Source organism: Mytilus trossulus, chromosome 13 (genome assembly GCF_036588685.1).
Source record: "Mytilus trossulus isolate FHL-02 chromosome 13, PNRI_Mtr1.1.1.hap1, whole genome shotgun sequence".
NCBI lineage: Eukaryota > Metazoa > Mollusca > Bivalvia > Mytilida > Mytilidae > Mytilus > Mytilus trossulus.
In genome coordinates, this window is record NC_086385.1 from 18442785 (window position 1) to 18462013 (window position 19229).

Consider the following 19229-nt stretch of genomic DNA (forward strand, 5'->3'; position numbering starts at 1 on the left):
TATTGTTTTATCAACAGTGATATCTAGTTGTACCTCTTCAAAGTCTGGTTTCTTTTCAATTTCTATTGATTCCTTGAATATTTCTTCAGAGGCCTCTTCTTCTGGTTTTAGTTCTATTTCTGTCCTGAATTTTTCTTCAGGTGTCTCTTCAACCTTTTCGATTGGTTTGTCTTCGGGTTGTTCAACAATAACTTCCTCTGTTTCTTCTGGTTTCTCACTGATTTCAAGTGTTTCTCTCTCAGTGACAATAACCTCTTCCTCAGGTCTAACAATTTCAACCTCTTCTACAGTTTCAGTTGTAGTTTCTGTAACCTTCGTCACAGTTTCGGTTATTGTTTTATCAACAGTGATATCTAGTTGTACCTCTTCAAAGTCTGGTTTCTTTTCAATTTCTATTGATTCCTTGAATATTTCTTTAGAGGCCTCTTCTTCTGGTTTTAGTTCTATTTCTGTCCTGAATTTTTCTTCAGGTGTCTCTTCAACCTTTTCGATTGGTTTGTCTTCGGGTTGTTCAACAATAACTTCCTCTGTTTCTTCTGGTTTTTCACTGATTTCAAGTGTTTCTCTCTCAGTGACAATAACCTCTTCCTCAGGTCCAACAATTTCAACCTCTTCTACAGTTTCAGTTGTAGTTTCTGTAACCTTTGTCACAGTTTCGGTTATTGTTTTATCAACAGTGATATCTAGTTGTACCTCTTCAAAGTCTGGTTTCTTTTCAATTTCTATTGATTCCTTGAATATTTCTTCAGAGGCCTCTTCTTCTGGTTTTAGTTCTATTTCTGTCCTGAAACTTTCTTCAGGTGTCTCTTCAACCTTTTCGATTGGTTTGTCTTCGGGTTGTTCAACAATAACTTCCTCTGTTTCTTCTGGTTTCTCACTGATTTCAAGTGTTTCTCTCTCAGTGACAATAACCTCTTCCTCAGGTCCAACAATTTCAACCTCTTCTACAGTTTCAGTTGTAGTTTCTGTAACCTTTGTCACAGTTTCGGTTATTGTTTTATCAACAGTGATATCTAGTTGTACCTCTTCAAAGTCTGGTTTCTTTTCAATTTCTATTGATTCCTTGAATATTTCTTCAGAGGCCTCTTCTTCTGGTTTTAGTTCTATTTCTGTCCTGAAACTTTCTTCAGGTGTCTCTTCAACCTTTTCGATTGGTTTGTCTTCGGGTTGTTCAACAATAACTTCCTCTGTTTCTTCTGGTTTTTCACTGATTTCAAGTGTTTCTCTCTCAGTGACAATAACCTCTTCCTCAGGTCCAACAATTTCAACCTCTTCTACAGTTTCAGTTGTAGTTTCTGTAACCTTTGTCACAGTTTCGGTTATTGTTTTATCAACAGTGATATCTAGTTGTACCTCTTCAAAGTCTGGTTTCTTTTCAATTTCTATTGATTCCTTGAATATTTCTTCAGAGGCCTCTTCTTCTGGTTTTAGTTCTATTTCTGTCCTGAAACTTTCTTCAGGTGTCTCTTCAACCTTTTCGATTGGTTTGTCTTCGGGTTGTTCAACAATAACTTCCTCTGTTTCTTCTGGTTTCTCACTGATTTCAAGTGTTTCTCTCTCAGTGACAATAACCTCTTCCTCAGGTCCAACAATTTCAACCTCTTCTACAGTTTCAGTTGTAGTTTCTGTAACCTTTGTCACAGTTTCGGTTATTGTTTTATCAACAGTGATATCTAGTTGTACCTCTTCAAAGTCTGGTTTCTTTTCAATTTCTATTGATTCCTTGAATATTTCTTCAGAGGCCTCTTCTTCTGGTTTTAGTTCTATTTCTGTCCTGAAACTTTCTTCAGGTGTCTCTTCAACCTTTTCGATTGGTTTGTCTTCGGGTTGTTCAACAATAACTTCCTCTGTTTCTTCTGGTTTTTCACTGATTTCAAGTGTTTCTCTCTCAGTGACAATAACCTCTTCCTCAGGTCCAACAATTTCAACCTCTTCTACAGTTTCAGTTGTAGTTTCTGTAACCTTTGTCACAGTTTCGGTTATTGTTTTATCAACAGTGATATCTAGTTGTACCTCTTCAAAGTCTGGTTTCTTTTCAATTTCTATTGATTCCTTGAATATTTCTTCAGAGGCCTCTTCTTCTGGTTTTAGTTCTATTTCTGTCCTGAAACTTTCTTCAGGTGTCTCTTCAACCTTTTCGATTGGTTTGTCTTCGGGTTGTTCAACAATAACTTCCTCTGTTTCTTCTGGTTTCTCACTGATTTCAAGTGTTTCTCTCTCAGTGACAATAACCTCTTCCTCAGGTCCAACAATTTCAACCTCTTCTACAGTTTCAGTTGTAGTTTCTGTAACCTTTGTCACAGTTTCGGTTATTGTTTTATCAACAGTGATATCTAGTTGTACCTCTTCAAAGTCTGGTTTCTTTTCAATTTCTATTGATTCCTTGAATATTTCTTCAGAGGCCTCTTCTTCTGGTTTTAGTTCTATTTCTGTCCTGAATTTTTCTTCAGGTGTCTCTTCAACCTTTTCGATTGGTTTTTTAACGTCTTCTACAGTTTCTGAATATTGTTCAATAAGTTTTTTACTACTTTCTTTTGTTATTGTTTCTCTTACGATGGTTATGGTCTCTTGAGAAGGAGCCATTATTTCAGCTTCCTCCTCAACAGAAATCTCAAATACCGGTTTTTCCTCTGATTCTACTTCCTGTGACACTGATTCTACATCCTCTTTAGTAACTTCAATCTCAGGAAGTTCTAAGATGAATTAATATTAAAATACTTAAGACATAAGCAACTTACCAGACCTTAATAGCTTTCTTTATTTATATGCATACATTTATTTTGTTCATACTTTTTTATATTTATCTTACTTAAAATTAAACTTAATTTGATATTATACTTAATCCTAAATACAAAATACTTTTTGCTGAGTTTTAAGAATTTATTTTAACTGTCTCCTGGTACAGCATACTGTGAATTCATTATTATATGTGGGATACCAATTTTTATGAATTTCGTTTGAAATTGTTGAACCACAAATTAAAATGTTCAACAAAATACATTTTTTATGCTTATATGCATAATTTGACAAAAACACAAAATAAAATTTCCACAATTTATTCTTTACTCATTTTGCATAAATTTGAACTCATAAAAGTAAATAAATCCACAGTATATGATTTATAAGTTAACTAATTTTCTTGAAAAAGGAAACATTATCAAAGAGTTATATATTCACAATTTTCATGAGTGAAATAGAATATGCAGATAATATCACCACAGTTTTTTTTAACATTACAAAACGTAAATCTCATAATAATTTTAAAGTCATTCAACTGTAAAACTTAAAATGCTGACCAAGGAAAACAAAGGAAGCATAACAATTGGTTGAACTTTATTTAACTGCACATAAGGTATGACTAGACCACATAGGAAACTCAAGGGAATGTTTGAAAGGAGGAAAAACTTGGGATTAGAACGTTCCTTTTAAGACATAGGACTTAGGACATGACTCATATCAAGGAGAAATGTAAAAGGAAAAAACACAGTCAAATCTAATAACTTGTACTTTAATATTAAAAAAAAATAATTATGAAATTGGTTTCAGGATACCAACCAAATATTTTCCTTTTTCAACATTTTCAAGATATGAAAATACTAGTTGTCTTTCCAAAATATTTGATTGTTCCCAACTGTTTAAACTTTTAATTATACAAAAATTTGAAAAGAAAGGTAATTCTGACCAATGAAAAACACAATTATCTATTACAGCCCTTAAATGCTAAATTTTTATGTTTTCTTCTATACTTATGTTTCCAATGCGTTTTTAATGAAACCCAAATGATATCAAAGCCACTATTATAACACACATACCTTTCAGTGTCAAGTTAGCTGTTGTTCTTGCTGAACCAAATGTATTGGTGGCTTTACATATGTATTCTCCTTCATCCTCTTTAAAGGTTTCTTCTATTTCTAAAGTGCAAGTACCATCAGAAAGATATTCTGTCTTGTATGTAACAGCATCTGTGATTGGATGATCGTCAAGGATCCATGTGACATCTGGGCGGGGTATTCCTTTAACAATACAGATAAATTTAACTGTTTGTCCTTCAGGAATATTAAAATGTTGTAATTTTGTTGTAAATACTGGAGCCTCCCCAGTGAGCGAGGTAGGCACTTCCTCTTCCTGTTCAATTATATCTGGTTTCTCCTCCTCTGGAGCCTCCTCGAACTGAGGAAGTTCCTCCTTGGGCTGACACAGTTGTTCCTCAATAGTAATTTCCTCTTTAATGTCTTCTGGTTTGGTTTCCTCACTTATTAAGATCTCAGTCTCTTCAGTAATAGTCTCAGAGACTTCTGGAAGTGTAGCTGTGAGGGAAACCTCCTCTGGTTGAGTTTTTTGGCTTATCAAAACCTCAGTCTCCTCCGTGAACGTTTGGGAGACTTCGGGAACTGTCGCCTTGAGAGGAACTTCCTTCTCCTCAGGAAGAGGTGTCTCTTCTATCGTAAATTCTTCTGAAACAGTCTCTGCTGTTTCCTTTGTTACGATTTCGAAAGAAACTTCCTCCGTCTCAGAAGTGATAATATCACTTCCAGTAGTGTCTAATGTTGTGATTTCTGTTGTAGATGTAATCACTTTATCAGGTACTTCAATGTCCTGACCCTCCAAAACTTTTGTCTCCTCGGCAGGCACTAATTCAGCTTCTTCCTCTGGTTGAGGGGCTGTTTCTGAAAATGTGAAAAAAATGTAATTTAATAATTTAAATACCGTAAAACCAGGTTCAGTCCACCATTTTTTCCTAAAATGTCCTGTACCAAGTCAGGAATATGGCAGTTGTTATCAAATAGTCTGTTCTATGAATGTTGGTGTTTTGTTTTGTTGCAGTTCAGCTTGTCTGTTTTTACCTTAATTTCCTTTTATAGTTGATGTGTTTCCCTCTTTTAAAGTTTGTAATCCAGATTTGTTTATATGATATATGACTTTTGAACAGCAGTTTTATACTCTTGCCTTTAAGTATAATTACCTTTTAGGTATTTTTTTTAAGATGGATGCATATAATTGCAGTTTCAATATTTTAAGCTTTGTTTCCTTTATATCATAAGAAAATAATTTTCAGAAATAAACAAATTAGCAAAAAACAGCTGCAAAAAACGGCCATTACAATGAAAAAACTGCCTATCAGATCTAAAACTTGTCACACTATGTAATTTAATATTATGAAATACATAAACAAATATCAAATCATCCTCAAGTTATATGTAACAAGACAGTCCAAAAGAAAGGTATAATAAGTAGTACTGATCCATATTATTTGGTATGAAGCTCAGTCAATGATGGACAGAAAATACAGCCAAAACTTTGTAAATGTGCATTGCAAGCCAAGAAACCATTCCTTAATTTTTGTGTTTTCACTCTTAAAAGCTCTTATGAATTTATAAAGGTTCTAATGAGTTTGATACTAATATTAGTTTAACATCACAGTCCTAAATTCCATGTAGGATTATATTGTGTTACTCAACTATTTGGACTGGTACCCAAGAAGGAAATGTTTTAAATAATTTTAATGTCAGAGAATTTACAATGGGTGAGAAGTAACGAGTCAGTAGACCTGTGTACAGTGTAAAACAAATATTCATTTGTTATTGCTGAGTAAAAGATTTAAATTCTACCCTAAAGCATTACATTCAAAGGAAAGAATGGATATATTTATATTCTTAACACAACATGAAAACAGATCATACTCTATGTTATACCCAGCTGATACCTGTTAGGCTATTTTTACACCATACTTTGGGGCCACATGTGCAATGGCAGATCCAGAAATTTTTATATGTGGGGGCCCACTGACTGCAAAAGAGGGGGTTCACTTTGGTCATGCTTAAGTGATTCCCTATATAATCAACCAAATTTTCCCCCCTTGAACTCCGCCTCTGATGTGTAACTGGTAACAAGATACTAGTTGGTTCATTGTTATATAGTATTTCAATACTAATAGATTTATCGTGATGGCTAGTTTTTATTGGTGGACGAAGGTCGAGTGTCTGGGAAGTAACACAGCCTGGGGCAGAAACACTAGCAATCCTATTCAAATACACCTGCTGATCATGCATCAAACACACAACCTCATTTTGGACAAGATAGTGAAACAGTAGATAAATAACAAGGCCACTGAGGGATAAACTATAAATTAGGATTTCGAATGGCCAGTTTTTATTGGTTGGGGAGAGCCCAGTGCCAAGAGAGAAACAATGTCCTCAGGCAGGAAAGTAGCAATCCTAATCAATAAAGATTGCAAGCAAATGCACCAGCTTGTCATGGATCAAACACACTACCTTATTCTTGACAGGCTAGTGATACAGTAGTTGAAATACCTAGAGCACTCAGCAACTGAGGGATAAACTATGAATAAGAACTACATTCTGTTGGAGGTTATTGTTTTGCTGTCAACATGCATTGTTTTGCACTGACCTTTGAACTGCCAAGCTTGTTAACTGGTTAGTCCTGCTACATTTAAAACAGCTTGTCCAAAGACATCAGATATGAACAGTATACAAAAGTTCAAATAACCAACACCTCACATAAAGTAATAATCTAATTGATTGTGTTTAAACAATTATTCTCAGTGTATTCATGATACAATACACGGTCCCCTACTGGTAGAAATAATGGACTAGTTAACACATATACAAGCATTGAATTGAGAGAGATCTGGTGAATTTTCAATGTAGCTATTAATTTGGACAGCCTTGTTGTTGATGTAATTAGGAATTTAATATTATCAATAAACCTCCTTAACCAGAACTCAGTTTGTAACTTCTTACGATGTGACAATATCCCAAATAAATAAGTAATAGATTGAAAGCACTACAGAAATTGGTGTGGAAAATTAAATGTGATCAACTTTCTGATGTACATTGTATGAAAACTATATTAACTAATAAAGGACTACACAATTGAGAGATGTAAGACCAGCCCAGTTTATAAAGATGATGTGCTTTGCTCAAATAATAATGTAGAAAACCAAGGACCAAGAAATACAAGACACTAAGTAAATAACATGACAGCAACCCAACACAAATATCCATAATACATCCAGAGGTCAAGCACTCCCACTCAACTACAATCTTGATTGACTAGGATTGTCAGTTTTCCCACGAAAAATCATGGATCTCTCTGGCTTCATCCATCAATAAAAACTGACAGCCACGAAATAGCATAATAGTGTTGATAGTGGTGTTTAACACCAATCAATCAATCAATCAATCAATCTAAGAGGTCAAAAGTAGATGAAATATACACAAACTGAAACAATGACTGCTTAATACCTAATAAAACAGTAAGGGATGTTTGAACACAACTTTATAACAAGCATACTTTTATTTTCAAAGAAGAGAATTTTCTTGTATAAGTTGAAGGAAACTTTTCACTCTCTATAGTTCCTGGCATGTCCAAATTTTTAAAGGAATGTGTATTGCTCAAAGTTTTGGTTTAAAAGTATTAGTGTTTATCTTGAACTGTTCTGTATTTTTCCTTTATAATTCTAATTGGTTTTGAATGTTATTATTCATAATCCAGTGTCTCCAACCCTACCCTAAAAGGATTTCATGAATGTCTATTGTGTACATCTGAAATATATATCAAGCAGACTGGACTCAATAATGCAATGAACATCTTTTTAACCTATAATGGTTTACTTTTATAAATTGTTATTTCGATGGAGAGTTGTCTCATTGATACTCACACCACATCTTCTATTATCGAAGCTCTATATGTGTGTCATTTTTTTCACTCTTTGTGTGTACATGTTTGTGAAATAGAACAACTGTTATTCTAACAAACAAGATAGCTCTACGCTTTTTTGTGTATTCATTTAGCTGATTATAGACTTTATTTGTGGAGAAATTCTAGTCACTAGATTACACTGACCATCTTAGAGCAACTTCACTTTTTCAACCTTCATGACCTTTTTACATCAGTCTTTTTATGTTGTTTGACAATTTAACATGTCTCTTTTACAATAAGAGGGTTTCCCTTATACTGTTGTAGTACATATGTTTATATGGTATTTTTTCAAGGTCAATGCAATCACAAAATCAAATAACCTCTTATTTTAATTCTTTTACAATGAAAATTCTCAAACAGTGAATAAGCAATCGACCATAAATGAAACAAAGAATTATAGAATCTGAAAAGTTATTTGGTGTCAGGAAAACCGCCATAGATTGCTGTCTCTTTCACAATTACCTCATTTCTTTTTTCATTGATATGTAGTATGTCATATACTATAACAGGATCAAATCTAATATGTTCATGAAGAATTCAAATTTGATTTCCTTTTGACACAGAAGGGGAAAAATTGTAGCTTCTGTCAGCAATACTTTACATCTGATTTAGTTTAGTTTTTGATAATTCCATTTTTTTGGTGCAACATATAAGTTGCGAAATGAACTATTGTTTCAGGTTTTTGTTGTTTTTGTTGTAGTTCAATGTGTGTATACAATTAAACCAAATATGAATCTAATACTCAATGTTGAAGTTCTCAGAATTTATAAAACATTCCGAGTTTGAACCATGATTGTTTATGAAACCAAACAATATAAATCGTCAGAAAACTTTTTTTTTCTGTGGTGTAATTCATTCTTTCCATTTTAGAAAGTAGTTTACAAGCAACAGCAAATCCAACTGAAAACTTGGTTAGTTTGAATCCTCCATTGGCTTTTTTAACTGTATCCGTAACCAATATAATTTGATCAGAAATATATAAAATGTCTCTCTTACCATATACAGTGGGATCAGTGACATGCTTGGCATCAATATTCTCTTACCAAATACAGTGAAGACAGAGGCATGCTGGGTAATAAATACTGAAGCTAAAAATAGACACATGCATCCAGACAAAAATATTAATAAGTGGCAAAATGGCTGTCATTATTTTTATAAGTTCTACCATCAGAGACATAGAAGTTAACTTGTATATCTCTGATTGGATGAAACATTTATCCTTAGCACTTCTGAATTTGAAAATATCATAATACATGTAAAATAAATATGTTGAACTCAAATATCATTACTTTTAACTAAATCTTATTAAACAGACCTGATCTTTTTTCTGAAAAAAAATAATTAAAAAGTGCTGAATTAAAGCAAAAGATGGAAATAGGTCTTGTGGTTAGTCTGAAAAAGAAAGAAGATGCAATGTCATTCAAATCACACACAACATAAAACATGCAATATACAACAAGTAAAATTTACTATGCATTTATCACTTAAAATATTAAATTCTGTAGTTGATTGTAAAATAAGCAGAAGAAAATGTCAAAAAAAGATCAAAATTAAAAAAAAATCACTGTGATATAACTTCACATTAGATTTGCTAAAAAAGATTTTACATGGCAAAAAAACCCCAAGCCATGAATAGTTCATCTATCAACTTAATTCAATTGCTAAATGTAGACTTTTAAAACATTGATGTTTGTAAATCCAGTAGGATGATATTACAATGTAATGGTAAATGCTAATTCTGCTAACTGTTGAAGAAGAGACAAGAAGTCAAGACATAATGCAAAACATAAAAAGCAAGCACAATGACAACTGAATTAAAGCTAATTTGACAATATAATTGCAGGTGAGCTATAGGTCAGCTTACCTTGATAACTTGGGTTGGTAATATTTTTTTTTCAATTTAAGATTTACAAAAAAATAAAACAGGGACCAAAACGTTATAAAACAACATTTAAATTTTTGCTAATTTAACATTTAAAAATGCATGCTTTAAACCTATATATTAACGAGAACATTGGGGGAAAGAATGCATGCAATAAAAATAGTGAAAAAAACGAGACATCAGGTTTTTCAAATTTTATTTGGTCCTGTCTATAAAAATTCAAAGTTTTAACAAAGCAAAAATTCACACGTCTATACAACTTTTTTCTACAAATTTAGTAGAAAAATTGAATATTACAAATGAATATTCATTAACCAATTTAAATAATTTAAAATATCACAGATTATGCTCACCTGCCCACTAGATGTCATCTTACAATCTTTTTATCATTTTACAAGAAAAAATGTCCAAAATTTAATTGACAATTGAATATTTATGTTTTTTATGTTTTTAAATTTGGTAAATATTTTTTTTTTCCTTTTAATAAATAATAAACTTTTACTTTTTGTCATTTTAATTATCTATCAATTTATGAAAGTATTTAAAACTAAAATATTTTGAAAAATCCAAATTTTGCTAGATGAAGATGACATGCAATGAATGAATATTCCACTAGAAATTTTACATCAGCGTTTTCAGAAAGATGAAATATATGCTGATGTCAAATTCCTTTACAATAAATTTGTTTCATTCATTCATTGCAAAATTAGCCATAACTCAAAAATAACTTTTAAATTTATTTTATAAAATTCTCTATAAAAAATCTATCAAATTCCCTGAGGTTTTACTAAGAAACTGAAACTCTACATACTAAAAAATATTAATACTTTTAAAAGATAAAAACGCCTATTTATAATAAGGTATAATGAGTACTGGCTAATTAAATATCAGCTAAAACAAAATGAAAAAATAAAGAAAATAAAAAGCAACAAAAAGCATAATAAAATTATAAATAAAATAAATAAGGTGTTAAATCAAAATTCTAAAAATAGTACATTATGTACTTCTTGTATGGAAAGCCCATAAAACAAAGCAAATAAACTAAAGCATGTCCTATGCATATATTGCAGTCTACAACCACTACTGAAGTATAGCTGATTCTAATTTTTATTTTTTTCATTTTCTAATACAAATGAATGCTTCATTGCTAAATTGATTGTTGTGATACTCAATATTGGTTGTAGACTTATATTAAATGTTCCAATCATTTGCTGTATTAACATTTGTTTAAGACAGAGACATTCATAGGTTAGGACGAGATGCTTATTTAAGATCATCAGAAGATGAAGAATTACTATGAGAGTTTAGAGGGTCCAACTAAAGTTTTAAAGGTCTATAAATTGCAGTATTACCTTTTTTTTAAGGTTAAAACTTGGTTTTCATTTTTTTTATGACTTGTGAATGTTAACGATATTGATGACAATGATAGCACTTCTCTGATTCTTCATTAAAACAGATAATTATTACTGGTCCCAAGCATCTCATTCTAATCCATGCCAGAGACAGAAAAGTAAACAAGACCAAAAACAACTTAAGATTTTCAATAACCATGAACAAAAGGGGCACACAATCAATGCCAGGACAAAGAGTAGTATGAAAAGTTGCATGCATTCATCACCAAAGCACAAGTGTTCCCAACCTATTGTAGTTAATTGTTCCTCTTCTCTTATTTCTTGTACCACACGAGTGCCAACAATGTCTTGTTCACTTTCAGCAGCAATATGAGGTTCTAAAATGAAATATTTTCATCATTTACTTTTTTAACTTTTTTTTTCAAATAATTTTGCACTAATTTTAAAACTAGTCTAAAATACTAATCTAATTTGGCATGCTGTATTCTAAGACTAATTCATACATATGCTGCTGCTTGTGAATGCTTCAAGACATTGATTACACCAACTGTTACACTATACCCCTACCCTAAACAATTTGCCCTCATATAAATTATTTTTAAAATCATCTTAACTTGATTACAATGTTGTCCACATTTTTGTCTCTGGCAAATGTCTCAAATTTAATCATATTTTACAGTCATTGCAAAGATACAAGGAAGCCAACTATTAAGGGGAAATATATTTAGCAATGTTGGAATGAAAATCTTTTTAAACTATTAAACTCTGTGTTTGTCAGGAAAACACAAAGTCACCTTTCATTTAACATTAGAAATATGTGTTCAATCTCTGAATCCTAAATTTGATATATTTACTAGTTTCCCCTTAATGTGTGCTTCTTTTTCGTAAATATAAAAATATTGATAATTTTCTATGTGAATGTCAATTCCAAGTATAAAATGTCAGATCTGAGAGATATGTCTATAACAGTTTGAAGTCTTCTTTTCTGTAATACAATTCCAATTCTACCTCTATAGTGACGATTTCCTCATGCAGTAAGATTTCGGCAGCATTCCGACACTCTAGGTGGATATGAGAGAGAGAGAAATTTTATAGTTAATTAACTGACAAGACAAATCAACAAGAACAAACAGTCATTAAGCCATATACAATTCTGTTCTTACCTCTTTTAAAGTTTAGTGTGTTGTTTTTAATTGTTTAAGACTTTTTTTGCTCAAGATGACAATTTCAATAAGAATATGGTGAATTATCCATAATAAAGAAACTGTTGGTTTAATATTTGATGATGTGATGAATGGAAAGACAAATTAGTTCTCACCATGATATAAGGAATGTTATTTTTGGTTTATTCACAACACTAAATTAGCAGAGAAAGATTATTTGGATTAAAATGATTTCTTTTAAGCTAGACCTGTAGCTTATCTTACACCCAGAGTATTTTATAAACTAATATCAGTTTAAGAAATGAATTGATGTAATGGAAGCATGAGCAAATATAAAAGCGGCTCTGCAAAAAAAAAAAAAAAAAAAAAACGGAATTAATCATTTTCATTTAAACTTTGTATATCTTTCATCTTAGTTTTATAATCAACTTCAAGTCATCATAGATTAAAGCTATTCAAAAAATAAAGTTAACCCAGTAATTTGTTTTAAATAAATGGGCGTACAACATTGACTTCAGTTAGTTTTGAAGAATGTTATAGGGGTTAACTAAAGGGAGGTAATTGGAGTATAAAATAATTAAGCTATTTATATAACAGTACAATAAGCCACATTATACATCACGCCACACTTATAAATAGACATTCCATTTTCCAGCATGCTACTGATTGAGACGATAAATGTCTTGTAAATTTTATTGGTGAAAGTAGCAACCAATTACAAATGTGAAAAAATACAAAAATATAGTAAATAACAATAGTTTGCCATTTATCATCAGACTGTGAACTACATGTATAATGTGGCCTTGTACATGATATGTGGTATATTTGACTTAGTTATCTCCTTTTAAAATTTACCTTCACAATGAAAGGCATAATTATTTGAGACAGTTGTTTACAAAAATATTCTGGTTAAAAAATAGACTTAAGGGGGCTCCTGGGTATAAATGATTTTTTTTTCTAATATAGGATTTCCCTATATTTTTTCATAAATGAACTTTATCATATACTTAAAAGAAAAATGAAATAAAAAAATGGGTTCACCGTTCAATTAAGCTAAAATTTGCATCTGGAAGAAGCATACATTTTTGTTAATGTGCTTTTTTTCTGTTGAACTAATAGGAGAAAAAGAGGAACTATCGAAATAAAAAAAAAACCTAATATAAGAAATTGCTTAAATTTTACAATTATTTAGTTTATGTACAGCTTATTTGAAAACAATAATAAAAAATATAGGTCACCGATGAGTTAAATAAGATATTTCAAATATAAGGCCAAAAAATGGCATTTTTGCACCAAAGGGAGATAATTTGGAGCTTTTTCAATTTTCAAAGTCATCTGGGGCCAAACCAAATATTTTTTTGGGGTTGTTTTTTGTACCATATCATAAAGTAACAACTAATAGTGTAACAAATAAAATTTGTAATGAAAAATATAAGGTTTAATTTTTTGATAAATTTTTTGTACCCACAAGCCACCTTAACAATAATAACATTCCTATCATCATCAGAAGCAAAGGTAGCTAGCTTGTCAAACATGATCAAACACATGATATTTTAAAATGGTCACAAATTTTGATATAAAGTGAAGCACTCAACGAAATACTTTTCAATTTTTCTCAAAGATCATAAAATTAAATAGCAGAATATGCTTTTTCCAATGTTGATGTTTTAATTAAAAATAACCTTGTTTTTTTCCGATGTAGATGTTATATCTAAAAATAACCTCCGAAAATTTAAAAGAGGGTCATCAATCAATACTCTAAAAGTTTATTTTTAATCAGCCTTAAACTAAGCTTCGCAACAAAAACAAAATATATTCCAAAAGGATTAGAAAAAATAAAAAAATTTAGAGTAAAGTTGAACTTTTAAGTTTAAGAAGGTTATTTTAGACTATCAGGGTCTTATTCTCTACATATTAATAAACTATTCTACTAAAGCATGATGTTCCTTATCTTTTTTCTGTAGCTACTCTACCAATGCATTTCTTATTTCTGTGCTAATTCTAATCAATATCTCATTTATACATCAAATGAGGAACTTAAAAACTTGAGGAATTTGAATAAATAAGGATTTTCAGCATTAAATTAATAATTACGAGAAATATAATCCAAAAATTAGATATAAGAAGGTGTGGTATGAGTGCCAATGAGACTCTCCATCCAAGTCACAATTTGTAAAGTAAACCATTATAGGTCAATGTAGGATCTGAAATGTCTATTTAAAAACTTTTCAAAAGATAATTTTTTAAATAGCAGTTATAATTTAACAACATTTAATAAAATTCTGTGGTTTAAATTTCATAGAATTATTCCTCATGTGATCAAAATAAACTAAATCTACAGGTCTAGCTAATGATATGATTAAGTTCAAGATTTCAATGAGTGTCAATTGTGACAGGAAAGATTGTATGATACTCTTGGATGATGTCTTACTTTCAACGAAAAGTTCTACAATAGTACTGGCACTGCCAAATTCATTTACTGCTGTGCATTTATATTCAGCTTCATCCTCCAGGAAAATGTCACTAATAGTTAAGCGACAAACGCCACTGTCAAATTCCACAACAAAATGTTCGCTTTCTTCGAGTGGCTCATCATCCTATAAAATATTATTAGGTAAATTTCTTGTAACTAGATGTCTATTACAAATTTCCCATTTAATTTTTTTTAAACAGAATCAATGATAAATTCAAATGTCTTTGAAATGTCCACTCAACAGCATTTTAGACGAGATTTCTAATAAATGTTCATATACCATCTTATTAATCTTTAAATTCAACAAACAATTTTGAAAGGATTGAAGGATTTTCTTTTTTGTGTAAATTCAGGGGCAGATAATGGCTATCATACCTCTTCTTTTCTGATTGCTATTTGAACCAGTTGTTTGATTAATGAACCATGACAAGGAATGCATATTGAAGCCTCTATGTGTAATTTATATAACAATTATAAAGAAAGATGTTCTTCCTTTCTTGCTGAGAGTTATGTGCCCTTACCTGGTACCATGTGACAGTAGGCTGTCCCACTGTGACACATTGTAATGTGACCGGTGTGCCTTCTATCACATCGATATGTTGTTGGAGGGTCTCTATGAAACGGGGAGCTTCAGGGACCCCTTCTTCGACCTCTTTGGGGGCCGGAGCTATCTCCGGAATTTCTCTTTCTTTTGTATCTATAATAAAAAGAATATAAAAAACATAACATAAAAATGTTACCAAAAGTGCTAATATTAATTTTATCTTCCATTAACATTGATATAAATAGAACATGCCATGGATAAAATATATGGGATATACTTAAATGAGACAGGAACTCTATGACAAAAACTATCAAGACATCTGACATTCATGGATACTTGGTTAATATTCTTTTTTCAAACTGACAATGATCAGATGAAAAAAACTATTCCAATAAAATTTATCATTCCATTCATTTCATGGTATTGTTAGATAATTCAATTCATTTTACAATATATCTTGTAACATTTTATAGTATATGAAGGAACAGAAATGTCTTAATCACCCAGCTGATGTTTACACACTTCTCATTTAACTGAACACATACCTGGTTTAGATGGTTTTTCAACTTCAAAGGTTAGGGTAGATTCTTCATCTTTAGTAACATGGATTTCTGTTGTGACCTTTTCGGTCGGTTTCTCCTTGACCTCTACTTCAGTGACACTAATTTCTGATGGCTGTTCTTCAACCTCAATCTCCATAGAAACAGTGCTTTTAGGTTGATCCTTGACCTCTATTTCAACAGTTGTTAGGTCTGATGGTTTCTCCTCCTCCACTTCAATCTCCATAGATACAACCTCTTTTGTTTTTTCTGTGAATTCAATCTCCATGGCAGTGACCTCCTTGACCTCTTCTGTAGTTTCTTCAGTTAGTTTTGTTGTTATTTCAACAGTAGTCTCTTTTGGTTTCTCTTCAACTTCAAAAGCTGTTTTTAAAAAATAAATAAAAATATCAGTAAAATTTTGTAGGGCTTACAAGAAAGAATAAATGTTAAAATATAATTAATATATTAAAATTTTGAAGTACATTTATTTTAATTTAGAAATGATTTAATTCACCAACATTGTTTATCATTTTCAAAGGAAACATTTATATTTAGCAGAATTATGTTAATATAATGACAAAACTCATCTTTACAAAATACTTCAAAATGATCGGAATTAATTAATTCTTTAGCAGATACATGCAAATACTATGGTAAGAAGTACAGGAATGCAAGATTTAGGAAGAACAAGTGGTGATATTCTTCAGGAGGAAGTTCTGGTTAACTGATCTTTTGGAAGAATTTGTGAGGTTCATGATGGAAAAGTTTTTAGGATAAAACATGGCATCATAAAGTTTGTTCAAATACCAATATCTATGTAAAGCTACCTGAAACCTTCAAACTGCAATTGCAACTTTATCTGCCATTATTCCTTTCATAACTTTGATCAAGTCATATTTTCAGAGGTCAAAATTTGAAAACACAAACATCCTCAGAAAAAACTGTAAAAATATGCTTCATAGGGGTTTTAATATACTGTCCATAAAACATTGAACCTTATTTTAACAATATTTGACCTAATTATCTTGCAATACCTGTGACCCTCATTTTTTATCTTTACTACTTACGTATGACCTGTACAAAACAGGTGGTGGTGGTTTGACCAATGTCATTCTCTACAACCACCTTGTATTCCCCTTCATCCTCAGGGGAGATCTCAGAAATGACAAGAGTACTAAAGGTCTTCTCAATAGTGATTTTATACTCTGCTTGCTCTACCAATGGTTGTTCATCAACAAACCAAGTAACTACAGATTCAGGCTGACTGATATACTCCACAGTCAAAACCAGTTCTTTTCCTTCTGGTATTTTGATACTGGTAAGATGTTTGATAATTTCAGGAGCTTTCAACTCTGCCACAGAAATGTCAATATTAGCCTCTGCCTTCAAAGATTCTTCAACATTAATAGAAATAGTTGTTTCAACTTTTTCAGGTTTACTTTCAATTTCTTCAACTGAAACAGTCTCTGATATTGTTTTTTCTGTGGTCTGTTCAGTGATTTCAACTTCAGTTTTATCTGTTTCTTCTGTTATGATTGTCATAGTTTCCTCAAAAGTTACAGGAATTTCTTCAGATGGGACTTCAGAAGGTTTCTCTTCTTCAACTTCAGGTTTGACAACAATTTCAAATTCGGTTTTCTCAGATGGTTTTTCCTCTGATTCTGTTGTGATTTCAAGAGTTTCCTCAAAGGTAACTGTTGATTCTTCAGTTGGTACTTCAGAAGGTTTCTCTTCCTCAACTTCAGGTTTGACAACAATTTCAACTTCAGTTTTCTCAGATGGTGTTTCCTCTGACTCTGTTGTTATTTCAAGAGTTTCCTCAAAGGTAACTGTTGATTCTTCAGTTGGTACTTCAGAAGGTTTCTCTTCTTCAACTTCAGGTTTGACAACAATTTCAATTTCAGTTTTCTCAGATGGTGTTTCCTCTGATTTTGTTGTAATTTCAAGAGTTTCCTCAAAGGTAACTGTTGATTCTTCAGTTGAGACCTCAGACAGTTTCTCTTCTTCAACCTCAGGTTTGACAACAATTTCAACTTCAGTTTTCTCAGATGGTGTTTCCTCTGATTCTGTTGTGATTTCAAGAGTTTCCTCAAAGGTATCTGTTGATTCTTCAGTTTGTACTTCAGAAGGTTTCTCTTCTTCAATCTCAGGTTTGACAACAATTTCAACTTCAGATTTCTCAGATGGTGTTTCCTCTGATTCTGTTGTGATTTCAAGAGTTTCCTCATAGGTAACTTTTGATTCTTCAGTTGGTACTTCAGAAGGTTTCTCTTCTTCAACTTCAGGTTTGACAACAATTTCAACTTCAGTTTTCTCAGAAGGAGTTTCTTTTTCCTTTGTTGTGATCTCAAGAGTTTCCTCATAGGTAACTGTTGATTCTTCAGTTGGTACTTCAGAAGGTTTTTCTTCTTCAACCTCAGGTTTGACAACAATTTCAACTTCAGTTTTCTCAGATGGTGTTTCCTCTGATTCTGTTGTGATTTCAAGAGTTTCCTCATAGGTAACTTTTGATTCTTCAGTTGGTACTTCAGAAGGTTTCTCTTCTTCAACTTCAGGTTTGATAACAATTTCAACTTCAGTTTTCTCAGATGGTGTTTCCTCTAATTCTGTTGTGATTTCAAGAGTTTCCTCATAGGTAACTGTTGATTCTTCAGTTGGTACTTCAGAAGGTTTCTCTTCTACAACTTCAGGTTTGACAACAATTTCAACTTCAGTTTTCTCAGATGGTGTTTCCTCTGATTCTGTTGTGATTTCAAGAGTTTCCTCAAAGGTAACTGTTGATTCTTCAGTTGGTACTTCAGAAGGTTTCTCTTCCTCAACTTCAGGTTTGACAACAATTTCAACTTCAGTTTTCTCAGATGGTGTTTCCTCTGATTCTGTTGTTATTTCAAGAGTTTCCTCATAGGTAACAGTTGATTCTTCAGTTCGTACCTCAGAAGGTTTCTCTTCCTCAACTTCAGGTTTGACAACAATTTCAACTTCAGTTTTCTCAGATGGTGTTTCCTCTGACTCTGTTGTTATTTCAAGAGTTTCCTCAAAGGTAACTGTTGATTCTTCAGTTGGTACTTCAGAAGGTAACTCTTCTTCAACTTCAGGTTTGATAACAATTTCAACTTCAGTTTTCTCAGATGGTGTTTCCTCTAATTCTGTTGTGATTTCAAGAGTTTCCTCATAGGTAACTGTTGATTCTTCAGTTGGTACTTCAGAAGGTTTTTCTTCTTCAACTTCAGGTTTGATAACAATTTCAACTTCAGTTTTCTCAGATGGTGTTTCCTCTGATTCTGTTGTAATTTCAAGAGTTTCCTCATAGGTAACTGTTGATTCTTCAGTTGGTACTTCAGAAGGTTTTTCTTCTTCAACTTCAGGTTTGATAACAATTTCAACTTCAGTTTTCTCAGATGGTGTTTCCTCTGATTTTGTTGTAATTTCAAGAGTTTCCTCAAAGGTAACTGTTGATTCTTCAGTTGGTACTTCAGAAGGTTTCTCTTCTTCAATCTCAGGTTTGACAACAATTTCAACTTCAGTTTTCTCAGAAGGAGTTTCTTTTTCCT

General features: G+C 31.8%; 1 protein-coding gene across 1 annotated transcript in view; it reads right to left on the minus strand.

Moving 5' to 3' along the window:
- LOC134694149 (titin-like) overlaps nucleotides 1-19229 on the minus strand; it is a 210078-nt gene that overhangs the window by 142592 nt on the left and 48257 nt on the right. The window contains exons 47-50 of the mRNA XM_063555147.1: nucleotides 15682-16059; nucleotides 15114-15289; nucleotides 14551-14716; nucleotides 3813-4667 (exon numbers count right to left, since the gene is read on the minus strand). Coding sequence (XP_063411217.1) covers nucleotides 3813-4667; nucleotides 14551-14716; nucleotides 15114-15289; nucleotides 15682-16059 — 1575 coding nt within the window. The remainder of the gene's footprint in view (nucleotides 1-3812; nucleotides 4668-14550; nucleotides 14717-15113; nucleotides 15290-15681; nucleotides 16060-19229) is intronic.